Here is a 23,896-nt window from a genome sequence, read left to right as displayed (position 1 = left end):
AGGTTGCCTGTTGTTCCCAGGCAGCTTTGTAGTTCAGACCCTTTCAAAAAGGTTAAGGGGAAAAAGGTTAATATCATCTTGCTTGTTTGAAATTCAGTCCTAAACTGTGCTTGTGCCCTTTACACCTAGGCTGGTGTGGTCTGAGAAGGAAGCCAAAATTAATCCAGTAGAAAATTACACATTTCCCGTGACGGTATTTAAGAAAATGCAGTGCCAGGTGTATGAAGTCTTTAGCATAAAATGATAGTTTAAAAGCCTTTTGCAATTTCTCTGCTAACTAGGATTAAACCTGAATGGTTCATTAGCACAACAGGCAGATATTGTTCCTGGAGGACCCCATCTCCTGAGCTCCCTGCCCCAGGAGGAAGTGCATCTTCACTTAGGGAAGTAGGAACAGGGGAGACCTAAGAGGGACTGAAACAGATAGAATATTTTGTAAGATTGTTAGCTAATATAAGAGTAATTATTAAAATAGACTAATGGAGTAAGTAATCCAAACTCGTGTTACTTAGAGTACTTAAGAGTATTGTTTGGTGTCTTTATTTTTTGTGATTCTAATGAGGCTTTTGTCTTCCCTGGCTATGGCCAGGATCCTGCTGCTGGAGGCCTGCTCTCTGGCCCTTCCCAGGCACTGCATGTCAGCCCTCTGGGGCTGGAGGTCACGGCATATCGGTTTCTGTTCTTATTTTGGTTTCACACTTCCCAAACTATTGCCACATCGACTTCAATCACGGGTGAACTATTTTCTTCCAGCATCTCTATTTAATTTTTGTTACTGCTGTTTTTCTCTCTGACTTCCCCATATTTTGCTGCTACATTACGGTTGCAAGCTATTGTACATTCTGCGTGTCAACTTACCCAGCCTTTCTAGTACTACTCCGAAAATATGTTAGAATCATAGGACCACTCATGCTGGTAGGGACCTCAAGGAGGCCTGTAGTCCAACCTCCAGCTCAGAGCAGGGTCAGCTTGGCCTCCACCAGGTTGCTCAGGGCTCTGGCCAGTCAGATCTTTGAAAACCTCCAAGGATGGAGGTGGCACAACCTCTCCGGGCCACTGCTCTGTTGCAGACTGTCCTCATGGGGATAAAATTTTTCCTTATATCCTGACTGACTCTTGCCTGTTTTTTCTTGTCCTCCTGCCTTGCACCACTGTGACAAGCCTGGCTCCATCTTCCTGCTGGCCTCCTGGTAGGAACAGAGTGGTGACTGCAAGGTATCCCTCAACCTTTTTTCTTCTCCAGCCTGAACAAGCTCCAGTCCCTCAGCCTCTCCTCACAGGGCAAACGCTGCAGTTCCTTGAGCATCTTGGTGGCCCCCAGCTGAGCTCAGTCCTGGTTTTTATGTCTTCCTTGTATTAGAGGTGCCGGAACAGGACACAGAATCGAGGTGTGGTCTAACGAGCGCTTAGCCAAGGGGGATAATCGCTTCCCTTGATCTGTTGGCTGTGGTCCTACAGCCCAGGATGCTGTTGGCCTTTGGTGCCAGGGCACAAGTTCAGGTTGTGTCTGCCAGGACCCCCATGTCCCTTCTAGCAGAGCTGCCGCCGGCCTGTATTGCTGCCAGGGGCTCTTCCTTCCCAGGGGCAGGACTTTGCATTTGTCCTTGTAGGGTTCCTGCTGGCCTGTTCCTCCAGCCTGGCTTGGTCCCACTGGTGGCAGCTCTGCCCTTGAGCGTAGTGACTGGTCCTCGCAAATTTGGCGTTACCTGCAAACTTGAGCAAGTGCTTCATTGCCTCCCCCAAATAAAAATGTGAACCAGGACCGGTGCCCTGAGGCACTCACTCGTTACCAGCCTCCAGGCAGAGTACGGAGCATGACTCTCCAAGTCTGGCCGCCTCACCCACTGCTTACCCATCTGGTGGTCCACCCCATCCAGTCCCTAATGTCCCAGCTCGCGTACAGTATTGTGGGACACAATGTCAAATGCCTTGCTAAAGTCAAGGTAAATGGCATTCACCTCTCTTCCCTCATCTACAAATCCAGTAATATGATCACAGAAGGCAACCAGGCCAGTCAGGCATGATTTACCCATGGTAAGTCCATGCTGGCTGCTTCCATTCATCATTATCTCCTTCGTGTGACCAGAAATGTGCTCCAAGAGGGGTCACTCCATGATTTTCCCAGGCAGAAAAGTGGGGCTAACCAGTCTGTATTTTCTGAGGTTATCCATTTGGCCCTTTTTGAAGGTGGGTGCAACGTTTGCCTTTCTTAATTGTGGGGAATCTCCCGCGATCCTCATTTCTTTTCAAAGATGGTAGAGAGAGGCCTTGTAGGGACCCTGGTGGGCTCCCCCAGGACCCTTGGATTCAGCTCGTGTTGTCCCACAGGCTTGTATGGGTAGAGACAACCTTCTTGACTCATCTTCCTTGCCTGTCTGTCCTGAAGGGTTGGTATCTATCCATGCCAGCATCCAGCCACGTGAGCTTTCCTACCTTAAAGATTGTGAGGGACAGAAAGAAGTTAAGGATTGAACTCATTTCACATGTGGTGTCAGGAAAGCCATATTTCTCAGCTTTTAGTACGGACTTATTCGACTGATTTAGCGTAGGAACAGTGTACGTTTATGCAGCCCCCAGTTAGACTGAACACCGATTACTGTAAAAGCCTTTGAATGTTACTGCAGAATGAGTGGCATTTGTATGTTTTTCATCAGCATCCATGGAGTCCTTTTTTCCCCTCCTATCCATGCGATAGTACATAGAAATAGCTCACAGCCCAGGCCAGTGGGTTATATTGAGATGGGGAAGTAAATTAAGCATACAAGTGGAGAGAGAACAATATCCTGATAGAAAGCAACACTGATGCCACAATTTCAGGGATGTATTTAGTCAGAACTGGAACAGCAAGTGTAAGGAAGAGAAGGAGGGGGAAAGGCACCAGGCAGAGAGGAGAGTAAGAGAGGCAGATGGGGAACACAGCTGGCACAGACTGGGTGAAGGAATTAATAGTGCAAGTCATTAGTCAGAGCCAGCATTCGTTCAGTTTGTGACTTAATCACGTGTATTGTGGAGTTTCTCTTTCGAGGTATGGGACTTCAGTACCTTTCCATACTTGAGTGTGTACCTGTTGTTACACGTAAACCTAAAGAGAGCAGAGAGAAGACCAGCTTATGTTCTTAATTCATCTCACTTAAGAAGAGGAGGGAAAGGAAGGCAGGGAGAATCTAGGGAAGAAGCTCTTCCCACCGGCAGAAAAAATACTGCTATACAAAAGAGAATGTGGGTGGCAGTGGTTTGTAAGGAGAAATCGTAGTGGTGAAATCTGACTAGTTTGGCTAAGCTGTGACTTTGGAGGAGGACGTGAAAATACCTCTTGAGTATTTGAAAGAGGAGGAGGAATGACTGAGGGTGGTCTTAAAAGAACAAAAGCTACAATAGTAGGTTAAAATTTAGAAAGTACACATAAAGTATGAAGAGATTTTTCCTGACAGTGAACTCTTAACAGAAATGAAAGCTGCCTCTGAAAGGAAGTTTTAACAAGATCATTACTGGGTTGGATATAGGCAGGAAATAAGATGGGACTAACTGGGAAATAGACTCAAACCATAAATGAAATGGCTGTCCATCCCTTTATTTTGTGATAGTCTGATAGCTACAAAGGGGTCTTCTACTTTCAGCCTGTTGGGAAGTAAGTGCTACAAGAATAAAGGAATATAAGTGTCCCAGAAGTGCTTGTCCCAGAGCTGCTGGGATTAGGGTATGCACGTTAAAGAATCTTTATTTCAGTCCAAACAGATGTCTCATGTAATATTTCTTTGTACATCCCTGTGTTTAAAATGTTTCAATTTCCTGTGCAGCTTGGGAAGGAAAGCAGTCAGATGGACAGTCAAGCAGCCCTCAGAACTCCACCTCCAGTTCCTCTCCCTCTGTTAAGCTTGATAACTCCTTGCCAGGGTTGGGGAAGAAACCATTCCAGAGATCTGACAGGCTCCATGCAAGTAAGATATTTTTTTTTCTGCTTCCAGAGATTTGGTTGCTCTGATGACGGAACAAAAGCCTAAATAGCAAAATTGAGTAAAATGCTAAAGTGACTTCGGTCAACTCCGGAAGGTACTGCTAGTATGCTGTGTGAGTCAGGATAAATAATTCAAACCTTACATATGCAAATAAGCCTTTTCTCATTTCTTATCATCAGGGGTTCCTATTTGTGAATTTGCAGCTTGCTGTTTGAGAAGCAAAAAAAGGACTTGCATTATTTAGCGGGCTTTTTAATGTACTTGAGACATTTTGATAGCATTAAAAAAAAAAAAAGAAATTCCTTCCCAGATCTTTATACGTCAGACCCCACTGTTATTTGGCTTCCTTCCCGTTCACTGAGGTTAGGTCTTTCTCAGCCCTCCTGACCTTTTGTGGTTTCTTTTACATGTACCAATGATGGAATTGACCTCGGTGAACTTAAGGGTAATCTGAGGTCTCCATCTATGCTAATCATCCTAGATTTTCTTTATCACTGGTGAAAATGGACACTTTTCAGGGCATGTTTCATTTGTACCCTGTAATTATGAAATTCTGCAACTTAAGTAGATTATAAACCTGCAGAGCCATTTTCTGAATGACTTCTAATAGAGCAAACTTGCCCTAATGAAACAAGCCTCTGTGGCATTTATTTTGTTAGGTACTGTTACCTTAAAAATAATTGCTGTCATCCCTGAAGTCGGGGAAGCAGGGTCTGTCTTAATATTACCCTTTTTGCTAATAATGCACTTTTAATCTAAGCTTCAAAACACATGGTATTTTGCCAGTAATAGACAGTGGATGAATCCAAAGGAAATGGAGTACACAGCACAAATGCTTTCTTCGTTATTCTTCCCTGAATTTGCAGGACATACATGAAGCTGGCTGTGGTTAATGCTGGACTTGCTGGCTTTCAAAGACAGAAAAGAAAAGAGAGTAGTTACTCATTTTTACGGCTTTGTCTAGTGTTGTGGTTTCTACGCAAGCACAATGAGCTGATGAATTCTTCTGAAATGCTTTTGCTGAGAACAAAGTAGGAAAGTCCAAGAAGAAATCCTGAGGAACAAACTAACCTTAACTAGAGGCTTAAAATAGAAAATTGATGCGGCTAAAAGCAGTTCTAGAAACCCTCCTGAAAAAGACTCCTTGCCAGTCCCCAGATAGCCAGGATTCCTACAAAAGTTAGGTGAACTGATGCAGGCTACAATATATTAGGTATGGAAATTTGCGGGGCTGGAAAGGACCTCCCCCATTTTGTTTTTAACTGTGTGTGCAAGGGTAAAACATATATTTCAAGTCAAGGTTTGAAATGGATTACTAAGGTGGCATTTTGAAAATCTCAGGCACAGTGAACTCCAAAGGAGCCTTTAATCCTCTCTTAGGTAAGATGTTACTTACATCTTTGTGGTTCATTGCAGGGCAGCTGAAGAGAACAAAGTGTGCTGAAATTGATGTGGAAACTCCCGACTCCATCCTGGTGAACACAAACCTGCGGGCACTGATCAACAAGCATACGTTCTCTGTTCTGCCTACAGAATGCCAGCAGCGCCTGCTGCTGCTGCTGCCGGAGGTGGACAGGCAGGTATGTCGTGGTTTCTGTTGTGGAGAGAAGCTAGGCTCTTAGGTGTCAGTAGGGAGCATCTCCAGAAGTAATTCATACTAGACATCCAAATACTGCGTTTATGTCTAATGGGATAGACTTTTTCTCTTGTGCGCAGTGTAAAAAACACTGGAAAATTATTCAGGGATTCGTTTGGGTATTTGTTGCTACCAGAAAAAAAGAATTCAGGTTTGATAAACCAGTGGCTTAATTCTGTTTAATCAACTCCATATTCCCAGCTACAGCGAGAGCAATGTTTCTGTTATGCTGGACTTGAAGAGGGCCAGGAGTGATGGGAATGCAGCGGTTTCAGCATCTTCCTCTCTCCTGTCCTCTCCTGGACTCTTCAATACAGGATTAACCCTGCAGCCTTTTAGACTGGTGCCTTCCCATAGAATACCTAAACAGGTGCTGCCATTTAGTTCCAGCCTCTTCTGTTTCTCATGACCTTGTGTCACTGCTGTCAAATGCTGAATTTGGTAAAGTGAAAACTGAATGAGTTTTCTGTTGCATATTCACACCGTCCAGATTGCAGAGTAGACCTGACTTGCTCCAGAGAGCTTGTGTCCTGACCTGAAACACACGCTAGATTAAAGGTACCAAGCGTGCAGAGTGAGTCAGCCTTGAAGGCAGTTTATTTTTATGGATTGTCTGTCTAAGATCTCTTTGTGTGTGAAGAGAGGAATTTGGAAAAGCGGAAAAGTACTCGGTGGGGAGGAATGGGTTCATTTGCTCTGGGAGTGGCACAGAAGAAATGGTGAAGGTTTTCACTGAGCTCTTCACTAAACAGTTGGTGATAACTGGAACAATTAACATGAGTGACAAGGGGGTAAGAACTCAGCCTTCAGTACTGAAAGAACAGCTAAGAGACTTTTTTGATGAGTTATTTCAACTCAGCTGGATCTGGTGAATTTCATCCGAAGGGGTACCTAAAAGAACTGCCTGAAGCAATCTCAACATTATAGCCGTTTTCTTCAGCGGCTTGTGGAAGGCAGGGATGATACCAAGAGACGAGAAAAGAACAAATGTTGCACTTGCATGTAAAAGGAGGGAAAAACAATGAGCTGAGGAAGTGAAGTTCAACCTGTTTATGCTCAATACCAGAAGAGTTGTAGATAGAACAAGGACGCTTCCTTCCTTTTACCTTGGAACAGGCTGCCCAGGGAAGTGGTGGAGTCACCATCCCTGGAAGTATTTAGAAGACGTGTAGATGTGGCGCTCAGGGACATGGTTTAGTGGTGGACTTGGCAGTGTTAGGTTAACAGTTGGACTCGATGATCTTAAAGGTCTTTTCCAACCTAAACGATTCTACCTTATTCATATGTTACGTTTGTCTTCAGCATTCCTACCCCAACCAGCTGGGAGCTTCAGAGCAAAGTGGGATTCTGCACTATGCTTCCACTTCAGTTGTAGGGGTGTTAATTCAGATGCCTTAACGTATGTGCCTGGAGCCATTTTAAATGTTCTTTAGATATCAAAGCTGGCTTCAAGATGCCACTCCAGATGGAAATCTTTTGTCTGTCCTGTCTCAGATCTGCACGTCCCTTGAAGATACTTTTCTGTGTGGTGTTCAGATTAGTACCAGGTGCCTGGCTTTACACACCTCGGTCACCTCCCGGGAGTCTACATCTCAGCTAGTTACTCTGGGCTCCTTTTATAGGAAGTGGAAATCCAGTTGGTACAATCAAGAGCCTGTGACCAAATACAGGGGTCTACTTCAGGACGAGATGAACTGAATCCCCACCTCTATACACTCAGTTGACTCGATCACTATAAACTGTGAAGGGACACCAGCTTAGACGTAGACACTTACAGCACAGATGTCCGTGTTTCGTGAAGTGATACCCATCTTCACAGCTGTGCTGCTCTTTTGGTTCTCACAATGTTAATAATGCGCATGGCTCTGGCGGCTGCACTGTGGTCTGCTTTACAGAGGACGCTTTGCTGAACAGATAGTGTTCGTTCAGAGTTAGGAGGAGTTCTAATATTTTGTGTTGTCTCCTAAATTCTGATCTTCAACCAGCATTCATCGGGGACTTGTTAGTCCAAGGTTGACCCAATAAATATTTGAAGGAATTGTTTTATAAGTCCTGTGGCCTTTGTAATAATTAGGTATGTGTCAAAATATGATGTGATGGAGTTTGCAGCTGGAGTTTACTGGCAAGAACCTCACAGCAGATGGTAAGACATTTCCGTCCTGACTTTTAAGTTTAATTGTCCTTAAATTGAATTAGAATTTGACTGAGAACAAATTTTGATTAATTCAATAGTATTGCTTGGCTCCTGGGAGGACACATTTTACATTTCACTGTAGTAAATTTCCTAGAGCAGCCCACCACATCAAGTGGTGATGTGTGCTTTATGAAACGTCAGACTTTGCTGTAGTAAACAGGAGAAGAGGTGAAGGCGTTGGACATGCCAATTGTGAAAGGTCACATATCTGTTGTGTTTTGCTTGGCAGTGACTCAGTCTGAGCTATTGCAGCTGGTGCTTCTGTAGAAGAGAAAGTGGGCGCTTTGAGGCAGGACCCAGTCAGCCCTGCAGTAGTTGTCTGTCCTCCAACACAAGGAACAGGCAGTACCGTATGTGCAGTAGAGGATAGTCTTGTGAATTCTGCTCTCTGTGGTCGATCAATGGATATTTGGACTAGAAAATAAATATCTGCTTTTGTAATCCCTATAACGGCTGCTCCTAACTTAAAACTTAAAAATCTCTAACTAAATCTTACCTACAAAACCTTCTATTAGGTCACTTCCATCATCTTAATTACCTGCATCACAAATGCTGCCTCAGGAAGAGCAGTGTTTCTCCTTATCAAATCCTGCACTGTTGAATGTTTGCTGCACAGATCTCCCAGTGTAATCAGATGTGTCCTACGTTTGGACAGTTGGATTTTGCTTGTTTGTTCCGATGTATTATTTATGCAAGAAATGGAAGCACATCAGTTTTGCCCACTGCAAGTTTTTGCGACTTACTGAATGATATGTGTATTTTTGTGTTTCTGGTAGAGAAATTCCACATTTACTTCTGTGGGATAAAGAGCAAAAGCAAACCTCATATATATTTTATTACCCTAGTTATAATTTCCCACCGTGCTATGTTCCAGTCTTAGCCTCATGCTTTCTCATTTATGTCCTACTCTCTGTAGCATGACTGCCCTATTTGGTTAACCATATTTCAAAGACAGAAGGGGTTTTGAGCTTCATCTGTCCTGTTTTTCCTGAAGCATCCATGGTTATGATTATATACATTTCAAAGTTACTTTTATGTGACACCTTTTATGTCCTTGCTTTTCCTTCACGCACTTTTTTATGTTCACCAGAAGACAGCAGAGCTGTTGCTTTGGATGGTAGTTCAGGCGATACCTTGCATTCATTTTGCAGGGCGAAAGGCATCTGAAGAAGCTTTTCAGAGGCTATGCTGTTCTGTGTCCTTGTGCTTCTCCTTGCCACCTGTACCGTCTGCTGCTCATGTGTGTTTGTGCAGCAGCAGGACTATAAGAGGATTGGGCTAAAGCAAGGATGAGGAAAATGTACCACAGCCTCCTAGGTCCCAGACTTGGCTAAGCACAGCCTTAAGAAGGCTGTTTATTTTCTTCGAGTGAGTTAAAGGCAGAGAGATTTGTGGCAATGTTGGGACTCTTGCTCTGTTTTCAGATCCCATGTGACAACGTGTGACATTTGTCTTTCCAGCTAGTTAATACCATTTGGTTTGTCATCTATTCCAGGTTGGGGCGGATGGTTTGATGAAGCTGAGTGGCTCTGCGCTCAACAACGAGTTCTTCACTTCAGCTGCCCAAGGCTGGAAGGAGAGGTTGTCAGAAGGTAAAACTTCCCCAGACAACGAAGCAAAACGCTGGAAGGCTTTCAGCTAGTGAATGTTTCAGGGAATGTGTAAAAGATATGTTATGGAGAAGTTGAAGCACTGGCGTGACTTACTAGGTAGACAGCTGTAGTCAATGCAGCCCATGAGAGCAAATGCAAGCCCAGAACTGTGTAATCTCAAAGTCATAGAGGGGGCTGCAGTAAGGAGTTCTCTTTTGAACTTAACATGTGGAAAAATGAGCAAGTCTCTGGAAGAGGTGAGAAAAGAAGGAAAAATGTGTTTAAAATCTTGTTGAAATGACAGTAGAGCTGTGTTAGTCTCAAGTTGTGGTAGCTAAATACAGCCCACTGCTAAGCTCAGTAGAGAAGGTAAGTTATATTCCCAGAGTAATGCATTTTGTCACCAGCGAAGTCGTCTAGCCACAGTTGGTATGGTCAGTCCTTTGAGCCGTAATTTTTTATATAACATGAAGTGCTGAATTTACTAATCTATAGGACTTCTGCACCTTCAACAATCATTTGCATCTTGAACTTAGAGGTGTGTAAATCCGTGATTTGATCAAATCACATCATCAGAAGTGCGCTCACTCATTGCGGGTAGGGACCGTTTCCTCTACAGAATTGAACCATGCAGCCCGTCACCAGAGCTTTTATAAAGACTATAGCACCAATTGTGACTCACTTTAAGAAGAAGGGGGTATCATTTACTCATGCCCAGGTGATTGACTTTAAAGAGGCTTTCCGTAGAAAATGTATGCAATTCGGTATGAATAACCCTTTATATTTTGTAGATTCTGGGTGTATCTATGCCAGTAAACAGGAAGGTATAGAACTCAGCTGTCTCATCTGTTTAATTGTTAAAACCACCCCCAGTTTTAGTCACCATCATTTAGTGTTTCCCCTTTAGCGCTTCTTAGAAGACCTTTTGTCCGTTCACGTCTACACATCTAGAGGGTGCAGCTACATTTACGCAAAGACTTTCTCAACAGAGTAAAACTGCTGTAGAACCTGCTCCGGTGGTAAAGCTTGCAACACTGAGAGTGAAGATCTCCACTGATGTTCTCACCGAGCACTGTATCTCTGCTCAAGTACTAAAGCATGGTGCCACTGTGGGCAGAGCAGTCCTGTAGGCTTTCTTCAGCTACTCCTGACAATTCATAGCAATGCTGTTTGGGGTCACCCACAGTATTATTTAACATATGCAGGCCTGGTCAGCCTCAGTGTCATCATTGGGAAAGTCATGGAGCGAGCCCTCTTGGAGCACTTCCCTGGGCACATGAAGAAGGTGATTGGAAACAGTCAGCATGGTTTTACCACAGGTAAATCATGCCTGAATAGCTTGACTGCATTAGAAGTGACTGAATTTGTGAACAAGGGGAGAGCAGTGGGCGTCCTTTACCTCAGCCTAAGCAAAGCTTTTGATAGCTGTCTCCCACAGTACTCTCGTATCCAAGCTGGGACACTAGGGTCTAGGTGGGTGGACAACCAGATGGGTGAACAGCTGGTCAGACGGTCAAGCTCGGAGTCGTGGTTCACGGCTGGAGGCTGGTGACAAGTGGAGCCTGCAGGGGCCTGTCCGGGGACCTGTGCCATTTGCCTTCTTTATCAGTGACCCTGGGGGAGTTTGTGGAGGGCACCAAACTGGAGGGACCGGTCAATATGCTCGAGGTCAGGGCTGCCATCCAGCGGGACCGAAGCAGGATCCTGCCCCTGGGAAGGAAGAGCCCCTGGCAGCAATACAGGCTGGGGAGGAGTGACCTGATAGCAGCCCCCTTGTACCTACAGGGAGGCCATCAGGAAGATGGAGCCAGGCTTGTCACAGTGGTGCATGGCAGGAGGATGAGAGAAAACAGGCACGAGTCAGATGGGGCATAAGGAAAAGCTTTTTCCCCATGAGGACAGTCCAGCAGTGGAGCGGCGGCCCAGAGAGGTTGTGCCACCTCCATCCTTGGAGGTTTTCAAGACCCAACTGGTCAGAGCCCTGAGTGACCTGGTGGAGGCCAAGCTGCCCCTACTCTGAGCTGGAGGTTGGACTGGAGACCTCCCAAGGTCCCCATCAACCTTCAGGTAGATGTTCATAAGTAAATTGCTTCCACTTGACCGTAGGTTTTCACTCTGCTTTGCGCTCAGTGCAAGCCTAGGCTGATGCAGATGTATGCTTTTAGTTGAATTCTCCCAACTGGGAGACAAAGGTGGCATAACCACAGCAATGAAAATCCAAGAAGTCACTGCGACAACAGAGACTGTTTCAAATGAATTAATTTTGTACCCTGTTGCTAAATTACTCTAAGTAAAGGCAGGCGATCCACGTTCGATGCAGCAGACTCTCTGTATTTATTTACCTGACCAAGTTTATACAGAAATAGAAAAGAAAGTTGATGTACCAGAGACTCTGTTTTGGGCCCTCTGTTCTTGCTGCAATAAAAAGATGACTGTCCTGATTTAATCCTGACAAGTAACAGTGTACTAAAAAGGGGCACTCTTGGCTTCCTTCGGACATATTTTGATAACTGCATGGAGAACAAACTCAGCAAGAATTTCTAACGATCCCCTTATTTGATGGGAGAAAACTGTTGAGAGAAAAACTGTGCAGTGATGGAAGTATCCAATTTCTGTTAATCTCTTTAAGGAATCCCCTCTCTTTGGTAACTGCAGTGTTGGGAAAGATCTGATTCTAGTAACTGTTTCCTCCAGTGCTAAAGGGCACAAGCAAAATGGTGTGAACTAGATAAACCTTGAGAACGAATGAAGTCTTGAGGCTTAAGGTCACGTGTCTATCATCAAAGCACTGCAGCTCTGTCAAAAAAACAAGCTTTCTTGTTGTCTAATGATGAACTCTTAAAATATTAACATATGGTCTTACAAACCTTAGACTTGACATTAGGAAACATTTCTTACAAACCGCAATACGTCTAGGTGTGAAAAGTGCGCTTCAGATGTGTGAGAGGGTTTTTTTTGATTCCCACCTGCCTGTGACATAATAGCATCCGTCGCCAGAAATATTTTCTGTCATTTGTGCTGGGCAAGAAGTCTTTGATGTTCTTGCATGCATGTTTCACCGCAGCCATCCACGACTGTCGTTTCAAGGTGCCATCCATATTGCTTTGCCATCTGCATAGGCAATATCTTCAGATCCTTCAAAAAATGGCAGTTACGTAGTGCCTGCGTACATACAACATACATTTGCGTATAGATTTGTATTCATTTACTAAGCGCTATTTCACATAAAGCATCTATTGGCAGCCAGAGTGGACGCTGACAGGGAAAGGAGTTGTGTCCGTCAGGCATAAAGCTGTTGCCCATCCACTGCAAGGAGCAGGCGGCAGAGAAACACCTGGCAGCTCAGGAGAAACGCTGAGCTACCACAGGCAGGGCTACAGTGTCACAAGCGGTGAAGGGGACTTCTGTGCGATCGCACTCTCACCTGCAAGCCTGAAGGCTCCTGTGGTTATCCTGATTCATTTTAGTCACAGCTTTTTCTGAAAATACCCTTTATTGCATTTTGCAGGTGAGTTTACACCAGAAATGCAGCTAAGAATACGGCAAGAAATAGAAAAGGAAAAGAAGGTCGAGCTGTGGAAGGAACGTTTTTTTGAGAGCTACTATGGTCAGAGGTAAGACATTCAACTCTCTTTTTTAATCCCGCCTCGCCAGTCCAGAAGTACCTGTTGCTGCATTTGTAGCGTGCTGTCCCTCAATAAACATTACTTTTCATTAGTCCTGAAACCTGAAAAAGGTCTCTAGCTTCGTCTCGCTGCCACGGAACTGAGAAATTGCCTGAGTGATCTAGGTCAGAAGCGATGCGTTTGCTGTCATGATTCCTAATGCTTTAATCAGTGTAGCACTGTTTTCCTTAGGCGAGGATGTCCTTTAGACTTTACATCTTTACTTTTCCCACTCCTTACTGTGACACCTTGAGTCACTCCCCTCTTGGGGTTTTTCTAGTGTCAGGATTCTGGAGATCCACGGTGTGGTGGTTGAGCATCCCCTGCCTTGCAGTAAGTCACCTGCTACGTGAAATCTTCTGTGTTTCCCCACATCTTCAATCAGACACGTATTCGGTTAAACTCCCACGGCTGCAAGCCTTTTATTCTGTGTTTGGTTTTGCTTCAAGATTTTCCCATCCTCTTGGACTATGGAGACGATCTCAGGTTTCTGTGCGAATAACTATACTAAGAAACTTGAAAACAAACGGATGCATATAAATAACTAATAAGCAATTTCTTACCCTGCAGCTTGACAGATAGCTTTTATGCTTGTCCTTGGACTGTCAGCCAGTTTTCCTCCCGTTCGTCTATGATGTTTTAACCCTCTAGAGCATTTGGATTATGGCAAGCCCTGTTTTTGTCATTCTGTGGTCTGATGGTTTGGGGTTTCGTGGGTGAGTAGGAGGCCGCTGTGTGTGCGTGTACATACGGCAGGCTGCAGTACTAAGTGAAGGAATATGCCAGGTTGAGAACGCAAGTGATCTAGTGTCATTTGCAAAGAGCTTTACTCAGCTAACTTATCCAGTTCTCTTAGTGTTGAAAACCAGGATGTAAACATGCACGGAGCTCTGTGCTGGAAGATAAAAGGTGACAGCCATATTCTTGCAGCTTTAGGGGGACAGGGGACAGCAGGACAGCGTGGAGGTGAGATGCACAAACAACAGTAGGACTTCAGTTCTCTCTAGCTCCTAAGAACTTGCCTGGTAGAAATCAGTCCCATAGATTCGTCAGGCTGGCTTCTTCAGACTTCATGGGTTCGTGTTTGGGCAAAAAACCCAAATTTGATATTTCGTTAAGAGGGATGGACGAAGTTAATCCTAAATCAGACATCACTCTGGGAATTAGATTCCCAACTTGTTCATTTCTTTCACAAATAAAGATGGATGAGTAACACAGGGAAATACTCCCAGCTTTTTGATTACGGAGAAAGGCAGCAATGCCAGTTCTAAGCTGAGGGTACGTCAGTGGTTCTGGCACTAGCCGTGTTCCCCTGGAAAAAATGGTGGGACACTTTTCAGTGTCCCTTTCCGCAAATGTCACCATATGAGCTTAAGTCAGATGCAAGCTGTGTGGGGTTGTTCGCATGCTGCAGAGATATGTCTGTGGTGGCTAATGAAGGGAATACTTACTGTTGGCCAAATTCATTTGATTTGCAGCCTGGAAAATTGATATCTGGATAGAGGACTAGATCTAATCCGTGTTCCGTGTATTTCATTTAGTTGGTTTTAAACTTTGCTATTGAGTTCCGTTTCATGTGGAAGTACTAACAGTATGGAAGGTTTTCAAAGATTGTGGCGTGGAATGAGGTGTGTGAGACATATTTATTTAGGGTGTGGTATGTAGAGAATCCCCTCTCAGTTTTCTAAGGATAGTATGCTTTTTGCAAGAATGTTTTGCAAAATAACAGTTCTTTTTTTATTGATTTATTTATTGACTTTTCATAGTTCTGGACTAAGTCCTGAAGAGTCCAAGAGACTGACAGCAAACACCAGCCCTGCCGAGACAGAGACTGAAAATCCAGCAGCTGAACAGCCAAAATGCACGCCAGCCTCTCTGGCACCACTCAAAGAGGAGATTACTTCTCCGTTAGAGTCTAAAGCACAAGCAGTCCAGGAAGCACCAGCGATGAAAAAAGGAGGAGAGGAAAGAAGAGAGGACACGCAGCCAAAACCAGCCAAACCTGCAGAGGCCTCGGTTTCCCCGGATGGGTGTGCAGTGAAACCTAGCGACCATTCTCTCCCTGTGAAAGAGAGAGTCCAAGGAGAATCCATTCAAGAGAAACCACAAACTGCCGCTAATCAAAAGCCAGGAGAAGAGAGAAAGCACGCTGCATCCAAGGAAGCGCTAGCGAAAGAGACTGTCAGTACCTCAGTTTTGGCCCCGAGTAAACCAAAGAGCCCCGAGGCAGGTGAAGTAGTAGCAAATGTGAAAAGCCCAGTGATTGCTCCAGAAACACCAGAAAAGAAGTCCCCTGTAAATGAAGACATGGAAGTCAGTGTTGAAGCCCGTAAGAGGAAGTCAGAGAGTCGTGAAGAAGCTCTAACCACTCCTGAAAAAAAGCCACGCATCACGGAGAACTGTCAGCACCACCAGGCATTTCGGACCCAGCCACAGTCCTTTCCTGCAGCGGGGACCCCGGTGCCACGGGTACCCCCACTCAAGGTAAAGAGAAATGAAGACAGACCCAGCCTTACGTGGGTCAGTTCAGCTGGTGGCTCTCACAGAAATGCTTTGTCAGTTCTAGTTATGCACGTAAATTACATTACCTGCTTATTTTAGTGATGGAAATATTTGATCCAAAAATGTAAAGGCTCAGCTGTTTGCTGAAGGGAATCTGCTGGCTGGCTGATCAACGTAACTTCAGTTAAGTATCTCTCGTACACACGCATCTGTTAAAAGATCTCTTGGGCGGAAGCTCGAACAATTGTGTGAAAGCCCAAGACTGAGTATAACAGGGAGTACTGTAGCTCACGGTGGAAACTGGGGAGAGCTGCGGAGGAGCTGTGAGACTGTAATAACAAAGCAAGGCGTAGCTCAGGAGTGCACAGAACATTGCAGGCACATGAGTATCCCCAGCAGTACAGTAACAGGTCCAGAAAGAATGCTATCAGCAGCTTCCTCCGTTATATCAAGTCCAGAAACTAAATTATTTACCTGTGGTTAAAAAAAGACCACCTAGAAGTAATGCAGTCCTCATTTGTACCAGCTGAATGCAGTGTAGGGTCAGACTAGGTAGCAGGGAGAGACTATTTTAGGGAACATCTCAATTCCAAAAGCCCTTCAGCTGCTGAGTCTTAGCAAGAACCTACACAGGAAAGGAAACGGGCAATAAATCACCACTAGGATAGGGCAGAGGGAAAGGAAGCATGAAAGAAATGTTCCAGACTTTGGCCTGGACAACGCAGTTCTCTTGCGTTTGAGAGCCGGGGCACAGGACCGCGCACCTACTACTAAACTGCCAGGAAACACCCCGTCGGCAAGCGATAAACACTCTCCGTTCAGACATTTGATGCTCTTTCGGATAAACGATTACAAGATTGCATGTGTACGGGTAACACTGATTCTTTCTTCAGTGATGCCGTGCTCAACAGTAGATAGTAAATGCATGAACCGGCACAGAAAAATTTTTTACAGTCATGTGTGACTGCGTGAATAGAAAAGTTTGGTTTCTGTAGAATAGGGCCTGTGCTTTTTTCTCCCAGGATTTGCTCTGGTTAAAGTTCAGCTCCCTGGTTTGGGGCCTTAGGCAGAGGCTGTAAATGGAAAACTGCTTAATTACAGTATTTCTGTAGGTCCTAAGAATTCTACTCTCCTGTTAAGATTCTGTTATACTAGGAAGTATATAAACACAAAATTTTGAAAACGGTTCATTATTCACACTGTGTTAATAAGTGTGGCACAAAGGTGCGAAAGCATTAATAAAATTTTTTAGTGACAGAAAATTGGGGGAAAACTGTCAGTAAAAGAGATTTGAAATCTCATACAGGAAGAATGGTTGACCTTCCAGTGTGATGAACAAGGGATTTAATTTAATAATAGAGTGAATCTAAGGGCGATTGAAAATGTCTTCCCCTGTAAGGTAGAAGACGTGGTTCCTCAAAAAAGAAAGAAGCGGTGCACTGGTTAATCAGAAGACGAGTGGGAGGCAGCGAGGTATTGCAGATACATGAAAACAAATGTAACCTTAAAATATACTCGCTTAAATCTTGGCACTGGAGACAGAAGAGCACCAACATTAGTGCACTGTTCTCGTCACTTACATTCTAGAAAGAACAAACTTGCAGGAAGTAAACCGGAATGGCGAGGGGAGTGGAGAACCTATTTTAGAAGAAAGGACTGAAATATTGGCATTTTATCTACAGATACACAGGAGAGAGATTATTATTACTTTGTATAAAGACCCTGAGGAGGCAAGTGTAAATACGCAGGGGTAGAAGAGCGATGCAAAATCAAGCAGAAAGTTGGCACAAACCTTTAAAAGGATATAAATGACGTGTGAATAAAGCATGAAACTTAGAATAAGGGATGATGGGTGGTGAGTTCTGGAAGAACCTTACAGTTTTTTCTGAGGGAGCTCGATAGGCTTTTGCGTAATGGCGTACGATGTACTAGCCTGCAACTGCAAGGGATGAGCTTCCAGTCTGAGCCACTAAGATTGTAATAGGCTTGAAATAGGTGTGCCAGGCATCAAAGGATCATACACGTCTTTTATTATTTCTCTCAAGTGAGGGAGATAAGGGACTTCTCCAAAACGACAACTATTTCTCTAAGACTACAACTGTAAACACTTAAATATGTGGGCTGAATGTTCCCCGTATCTCAGTTGTGCTTTTCTCCTCTGTTTCAGATTCCTGTTTCCAGAATCTCCCCAATGCCATTTCCTGCGAGCCAGGTCTCTCCCAGGGCACGTTTCCCAATCTCACTCACCAGTCCGGGAAGAACAGGGGCCAGAACTTTGGCAGACATCAAGGCAAAAGCGCTGCCGCCTCGACGGGGGGGGCTGTCCCAGGGCCTGGACCGGGCGGTGGAGGGGGCCCACGGGGCGGTGGAGGAGAGAAGAGTAACGCAGCAACAAGCAGAACCAACGAAACTGGAATTCGAGGAAATGCACTGGAACTGGCAGGAACTGGAAGCGGGGGAAGTTCGAGAAGGTTTCTTCCCCATTGTCCAGGGACCCATACCCAAATGGAGACCCAGGCCACGGACCAGGCAGCACCTCACAATCCTTCTGGAGCACAACTACAGCAAACTTCCACACTGCAATCCAGAACTCCAGCCAGCAGTACAGGCACCAGCTCCTCCTCCTCCGCGGTATCGGCATTAGAGAAAATCAACAGAATAAAACAGAGCCCCCCCAGTATGACCGTAAATCAGGTTTCAGGCTCCCCGTATGCTGGTAGCAGTGAGAAACAAGAGAAAGCACCTTCTGCTCCGGCAGGTCCAAGCCAGGCCTGTGGGGCAGCAGCTGTCAGGGACGGAACAGTCTGTGTCACGGTGCCCACAGCAGATGTAACTAAGGTAGCACCTACGGCCTTAGGAGGGACCAGCTTAGGTGTTTCTAAAAGCAAATCTCCTTCCCCTCTGATGTCGTCACTAACATCCACGAGCTCGGAAGCCCAGGCTGGAGGTGTGGTAACATCTGCGACATCTGTCCCACCCTCTAACACTTTGTCAGCAGCACCTAGCCTTAAAACTCATGCAAGTTCAAGCTCAAGCGGTGCCCTCCCAAAACCAAGCTCCAGTATTCCTGCTAACAACCCTTTGGTCACCCAACTTCTTCAAGGCAAGAATGTCCCTCTGGAGCAAATCCTGCCGAAGCCCCTCACCAAAGCAGAAATGAAAACTGTCCCATTAGTTTCTCATGAAGAAAAAGGGGCGGCGGCAGCATCCAGTGCTACAAGTGTGGCGGGGAAGGGCACTGGAGCCGAGGGTAGTGAAAGACAATCGAGTTTACCCACACAACAGCTTGGGAAGATCTTTTGCCAGAACAGGCCTCTGCCTCACATTCCAAGGACCCTTCCGCTCCCCTCGGGAAAGGACCCCAGCCTTGACCAGCACCAGTGCCACGAGGCACTCAGCAAAACCACCCAAGAGCAGATCCTTCAGACTCTTATCAAGAGGGTCCAGAGGCAGAATTTGTTGCCAGTCCTTCAGCCTTCACAACTGAACCTCACTCACTCAGGTTTCCAGTTAGAAAACAGCTCCACCAGCCAGAGATTTATGCTGGGTTTCATGGGCAGAAGGACATCCAAGCCCGCTATGTCTGGTCATTATCTGCTCAACATTTCCACCTATGGTCGTGGTTCAGAGAGTTTGAGGAGAGGCTTCTCCTTGAACCCTGAAAACCGCTTGTGTCTGAACAGTCCTGCTGATGCTCCAAAAACAGAATTTGGGGAATGTGAGGAGATAGCTGGCCACGGCAGCAGCAGTGATGAAGGAGATGCAGATGATGAGAGTACTGGTGATGAACGTGAACATATCAGTGTAAAAGAGGAGCCCCAGGCTGCCCAGGTTTCTGGTCAGTGTGAGAAAGAACAGGTATCGCATAGCATAAATTCTTCGGATTACAGCAGCCTTGCTAAAAAGGGTGTAAAGACAGAAGGAGCCACGTCTCAGCAAGCAGCAGTCAACAAGGAGAACGTTCAGGCGTTTGACGGAACTACGCTAGCACGAGATTTTATTCAAGCCGCTCAAGAGCAAATGGCACATGCCATGAGGGGGAAAATGCACAGCAATCCGGAGCTTTTCAGCACTTCTGTACCGTCCCTGGACTCTGCGCAGCAGCAGCCTCCGCTGCTTTCTCCTTCGCACCCTCCAAAGCTATCTGGAAATGCTGCAGCACAGCTCATTGGGCCCAGTTACAGTGGCACAATAAATGTCTCCACCTCCCCGGATGTGAACCAAGGGTCTCTCATGACTGGGCTGTCTGAATGCAATCAGTTGTCTAGCAGCATGGGGAACGTCATGTCCTTTTCTGTGACTGTAACCACCATTCCCACCAGCCAAGCTATGAACTCTGGCAACCACAGTCAGACCATCCCCGTTCAAGCCTTCGCTGAAGACAACAGCATGGAGGATTCCCCTTCCAAATGTTACTGCAGGTTGAAAGCCATGATCATGTGCAAGGGCTGCGGTGCCTTCTGCCATGATGATTGCATTGGCCCCTCTAAGCTCTGTGTCTCCTGCCTCGTCGTGCGGTAACCGGGATGGGAAGCGGGGAAGAGGATGGCTCGATTTTGGTTTTGCTTTTGGAAGTACATTGGGAAGAAACAGGAAATTTACTGCCTTGCACAAGGGACACGTTACTGAATCAGGAATACAGAGTAGAGTTCTTCTTTCATTAAAGAAAGAGCACCTTCTTGTACAGTGAGTCTAAATTGAGCTCAACTGCGTGAATTGTGACAAGAGTTTGCACTTAAGGAGTTATGTAAATATGTCACATTATTTTGTTTAAAAATATTTTTTCAATCTTTTAGGAGATAAGTGTTTGACTTGTACTGCAGTTTCATTAACCCCAGCCTGCTACCCAGCATGTTTGCTGAGCTCTGCTCTAGATGGGGGAACGAACCCCCGGCAAAACCTTACCCTGTTGGTCTTCTCTGGACAGAGAGAAGAACTGGATAATCAAGAAACTAAACATTTGTACTGGCTGATCACAGAGCACCGAAGCAGGAACCCCTGAATGGGCTCACTTCGCTGCTCTAAATTTACGTCAAATTTTTCAGAATTGGAAGGCGTTAACGCTGGACCAGCCTTTCACTCGTGACCTGGCAGTTTCCAGAAGGCATTCTGGGTTGTGCAATACTGGCTGGTGGTTTTGATTTGCATGTCCTCTCCTCTCCGAGGAGTCAGTTGCAGTAACCTTGTTTTAAGGAAGGTCGCGTCTTGATTTGCTACCGGTAAATACTGAAAAAGGCAACTGTACTAACCATAGGAGTCAAGAATTTAAATCACTCTAACAACTCAGTAACCGTGATTATCGGTAAAGCCAGGAGCCATTTAAAGCAGAGATCACAAATATGTGCTGAACTGCATTTCATTTCTGGACTGTCAGGACTCGGCAGAAACCTGCTTTTTTATTAGGTGTTTCGAGTGAGCTGGAAAGCGCCATCCCACAGTTACGAACCATCAGCTGTTACGGCACGTGATGCAAGTGAAGCGCACTAAGTGTCACCCGCGGTCCTGCTGTTTTCTAGGAAGCTTACTGTGCTCATTCAAACCTCCACGATAGTCAGACGTCTCTAATTTCTAGAGAAGATTTTATATTTAGCGAAGTATAGGGAAAGGAAAACAGGTGTCTTGCTGGGCCTCACTGTTAGCCCGCTGTGGGTGTCTCTCTGTGTTTTAAAATACCAAATCAGGCTTGACTCAGCTTGGGGTTTGCTCCGTTGAGGTCCGGGGTTGTGTTGGGGCTGGGGAAGGCTGGCGGGGTGCGGGGGGCTGGGGAAGGGGGCTGCACCGCACCCCTCGTACCTGGTCGTGGGACACAGCTAGTGACGCTCATCCTCACTTTCGGTGTTCACGAATTCATTCACTTTGATTAATCGAAATTAAAGCAGTTGCAAAATGGTACTCTGTTCTCAACAAGAAGAACTGACGACAGGCTGGCTAACGAAGCACACGCCAATCTGCATTTTGATGTATCGCAACGTGTCTGCATCACATGGAGGATCTGTATGTTATTTCTCTTCTGAAACAAAGAACATCAGGTTCACTAATGACGTCCAGTCCCATGTTGTCGCTGTTCGGGGCGGGTGGGGGGCCATACTGCATCTCGGTCAGGTAACAGATTTATGTATCTTTTTGATGGAAAAGCACTGAATTCACTTTTAATCCAAAGGCCTTTTTAAGATGACGCAATATTAACAAAATAGGTGGGACAGCTGTTTTGTGAGCTGGGGTCCTCAGCCTTTCTTCTCTCCATTTGACTATACTACTGCTTTCCCCTCTCCCTCGCCTGGGAACCCGGCACGCTGTTGGTAAGGATCAGAAATAATTGCCTGTGAAGCAGTGTGTTCTTCCAGGGAGTGGGTGGTGATTTCTTTGGTGATGATAAAGAAAAGAGAGTTGCAGACTTAATCACGTCCTAACAGAAACGTTTCCTTCCCTGTCCGGCAGAGCCTGCCGTCCTCCAAAGCAGGATTAGCGTGTGTGAGTTAGCTAGAGCTGCAGCGTTATCTTGGTCTCCGTTTTGCTCATCTTAAATTTATTGGGGAGCAGTGACCCCCACTTTCTAATTATGCATCACTGCTCAGACATCCAGTGGCAAAGAGGATTTAAGTATTAGAAATAAAGTCCCTTTTTTTAATCTAAAACCGAAATCTCTAAAAAATTACACAAAACTTACTCTCACGTGCTTACTGCAACACGCGGTGGCGGTGGCTGTAGCCCAAGAAACACCCCCTCGGTGTGTGCATGTTCCCGCTGCCGTCTGCGTGCGTGCACGGGCAGAGGGTTGGCTTCTCCCGCTGCAACCCCAGACGCTGTAACGGGGATGATCTCGTTCCCTGGGTTGACATGTACATGGGCTCCGATTCGGGCAGTAGCCCATCACTGCCTGCTTCCATCTCTTGTTCTGCAAGAGGAATTCCTGCCATTTTTTTGAATCTCGGGACGCAGTGTGAAATGGTTTCAAGCTGTGTGCCCTGGGGAGTCCAGCACTGAGAGCAGGGTCTGTCCGTCCCTTATTAACTCAAGCCTTGTCTAGCCATGAAAGAAGTTACAGCAGTGTAGTCCTCAGACACGCACATTCGTTCCCGTCTAAGACAGACCCCCCAATATAATCCCATTTAAAGATTGTTGCTAGTCACAAACTAAACTGAAAAAGTCATTCTTGCCTCAAATAAGAGCAGGGAGGTTTTGCTGGCATAATTGGATCAATTCTGCTCACGCCTTGACTTCGATTGGTGTAATTTTTCTAGGCTGACAAGGCTGCTTAAGAGGGGAAGAAGATGATGAGGGAGCAGCAGGCTGTGATCTGCCGGCTTGCTCTTGGCGCTCACAGGCTTCTCGGCCTGCTGCAGCTGTTGCTTGGAAGGGCTGTTCCACTGCTCCTCTCGGCATTGCCGAAAGCGGTCACCGACCCTGGCTGTGGTTCCAGCTTGTTCCTCCCTTTGCATTTTACAAGCGTCCTCTGTCGTGCGTGGGTTCGGTTTTCTATGCCACGTACACCCCCTGCGAGTCTACTTTGGGAATGCAAGAAGCTGCCGCTCCCCGCGTAGTCCTGCAGGAAGCACGCCTGCTCGGCCGTCGCTGTCCCAGCAGGAGGGAGACGAGCCGAGATTGACCAAGTTGGGATGTAGGGTGACCACGAAGATCTCGGTGGCTCCAGACTTGCATTCCACAGCGTAGGCACCTTGTGTGATGACTTGGAAGTTTACAACCCTGTTCAGTGCCTTAGTTATATTTTAACAGATCAGCACTTTTCTTGGGCTACTTTTATTCCTTTTTAAGAAAATAAATTCTTTTAACTGCATGTCTTTGATTTTAACATAGCTATGAGCTACTAGGTGCAACTTGATGGAACAATCTCCACAGGTTTGCAAGAGGGCATTAAGTAGTTGGGAATCATGAGAAATAATGGGGCTCGGTGTAATAATCACTGTAAGTACAGGGCGACAGAAAACCTTGAAAGCTTTGCGTGTTTTACAGTGCTGGCTCTTGATAATGTATTTCAGAAGGGGGAAATCCCGCAGCCTATATAGGAGCGTTCCCTACGTGGGATCAGCCTGCTGCTGCCTTACTGCTGAGGCTCCTCCCGGCAGTCTCCACTCTCCCCGTCATCTGACCTTCCCACCGTTCCTTCCAGCAAGATAATAAACCTGCCTTCGCACTGGATTTCCAAATAAAAGGGATGTCGTGACATTGTTTAAAGCATTAGACTTTGGTTCCCCAGGTATTAAATTAATAGCACTATAGTAAATGCTGTCGTAAGAAAATCTGAGATAAAATGTTTTCAAAGCCTGATGTCAAACTATGTTTGTGGCAGTAAAAGCAGCTTGAGTAAGAAAAGATACTCAGATTTCAGTTTT

General features: G+C 45.7%; 1 protein-coding gene across 1 annotated transcript in view; it reads left to right on the top strand.

Moving 5' to 3' along the window:
* ASXL2 (additional sex combs like transcriptional regulator 2) overlaps positions 1–18,189 on the top strand; it is a 51,028-nt gene extending 32,839 nt beyond the window's left edge. The window contains exons 4-9 of the mRNA XM_009332347.1: positions 3,798–3,938; positions 5,373–5,536; positions 9,282–9,378; positions 12,887–12,992; positions 14,810–15,527; positions 17,713–18,189. Of these exons, the coding sequence (XP_009330622.1) occupies positions 3,798–3,938; positions 5,373–5,536; positions 9,282–9,378; positions 12,887–12,992; positions 14,810–15,527; positions 17,713–18,189 (1,703 nt within the window). The remainder of the gene's footprint in view (positions 1–3,797; positions 3,939–5,372; positions 5,537–9,281; positions 9,379–12,886; positions 12,993–14,809; positions 15,528–17,712) is intronic.
* Positions 18,190–23,896: the final 5,707 nt, after the last annotated feature.

The sequence above is a fragment of the Pygoscelis adeliae genome, unplaced genomic scaffold (assembly GCF_000699105.1).
Source record: "Pygoscelis adeliae isolate BGI_AS28 unplaced genomic scaffold, ASM69910v1 Scaffold89, whole genome shotgun sequence".
Lineage (NCBI taxonomy): Eukaryota > Metazoa > Chordata > Aves > Sphenisciformes > Spheniscidae > Pygoscelis > Pygoscelis adeliae.
This window is presented reverse-complemented; position numbering and strand designations above follow the sequence as displayed.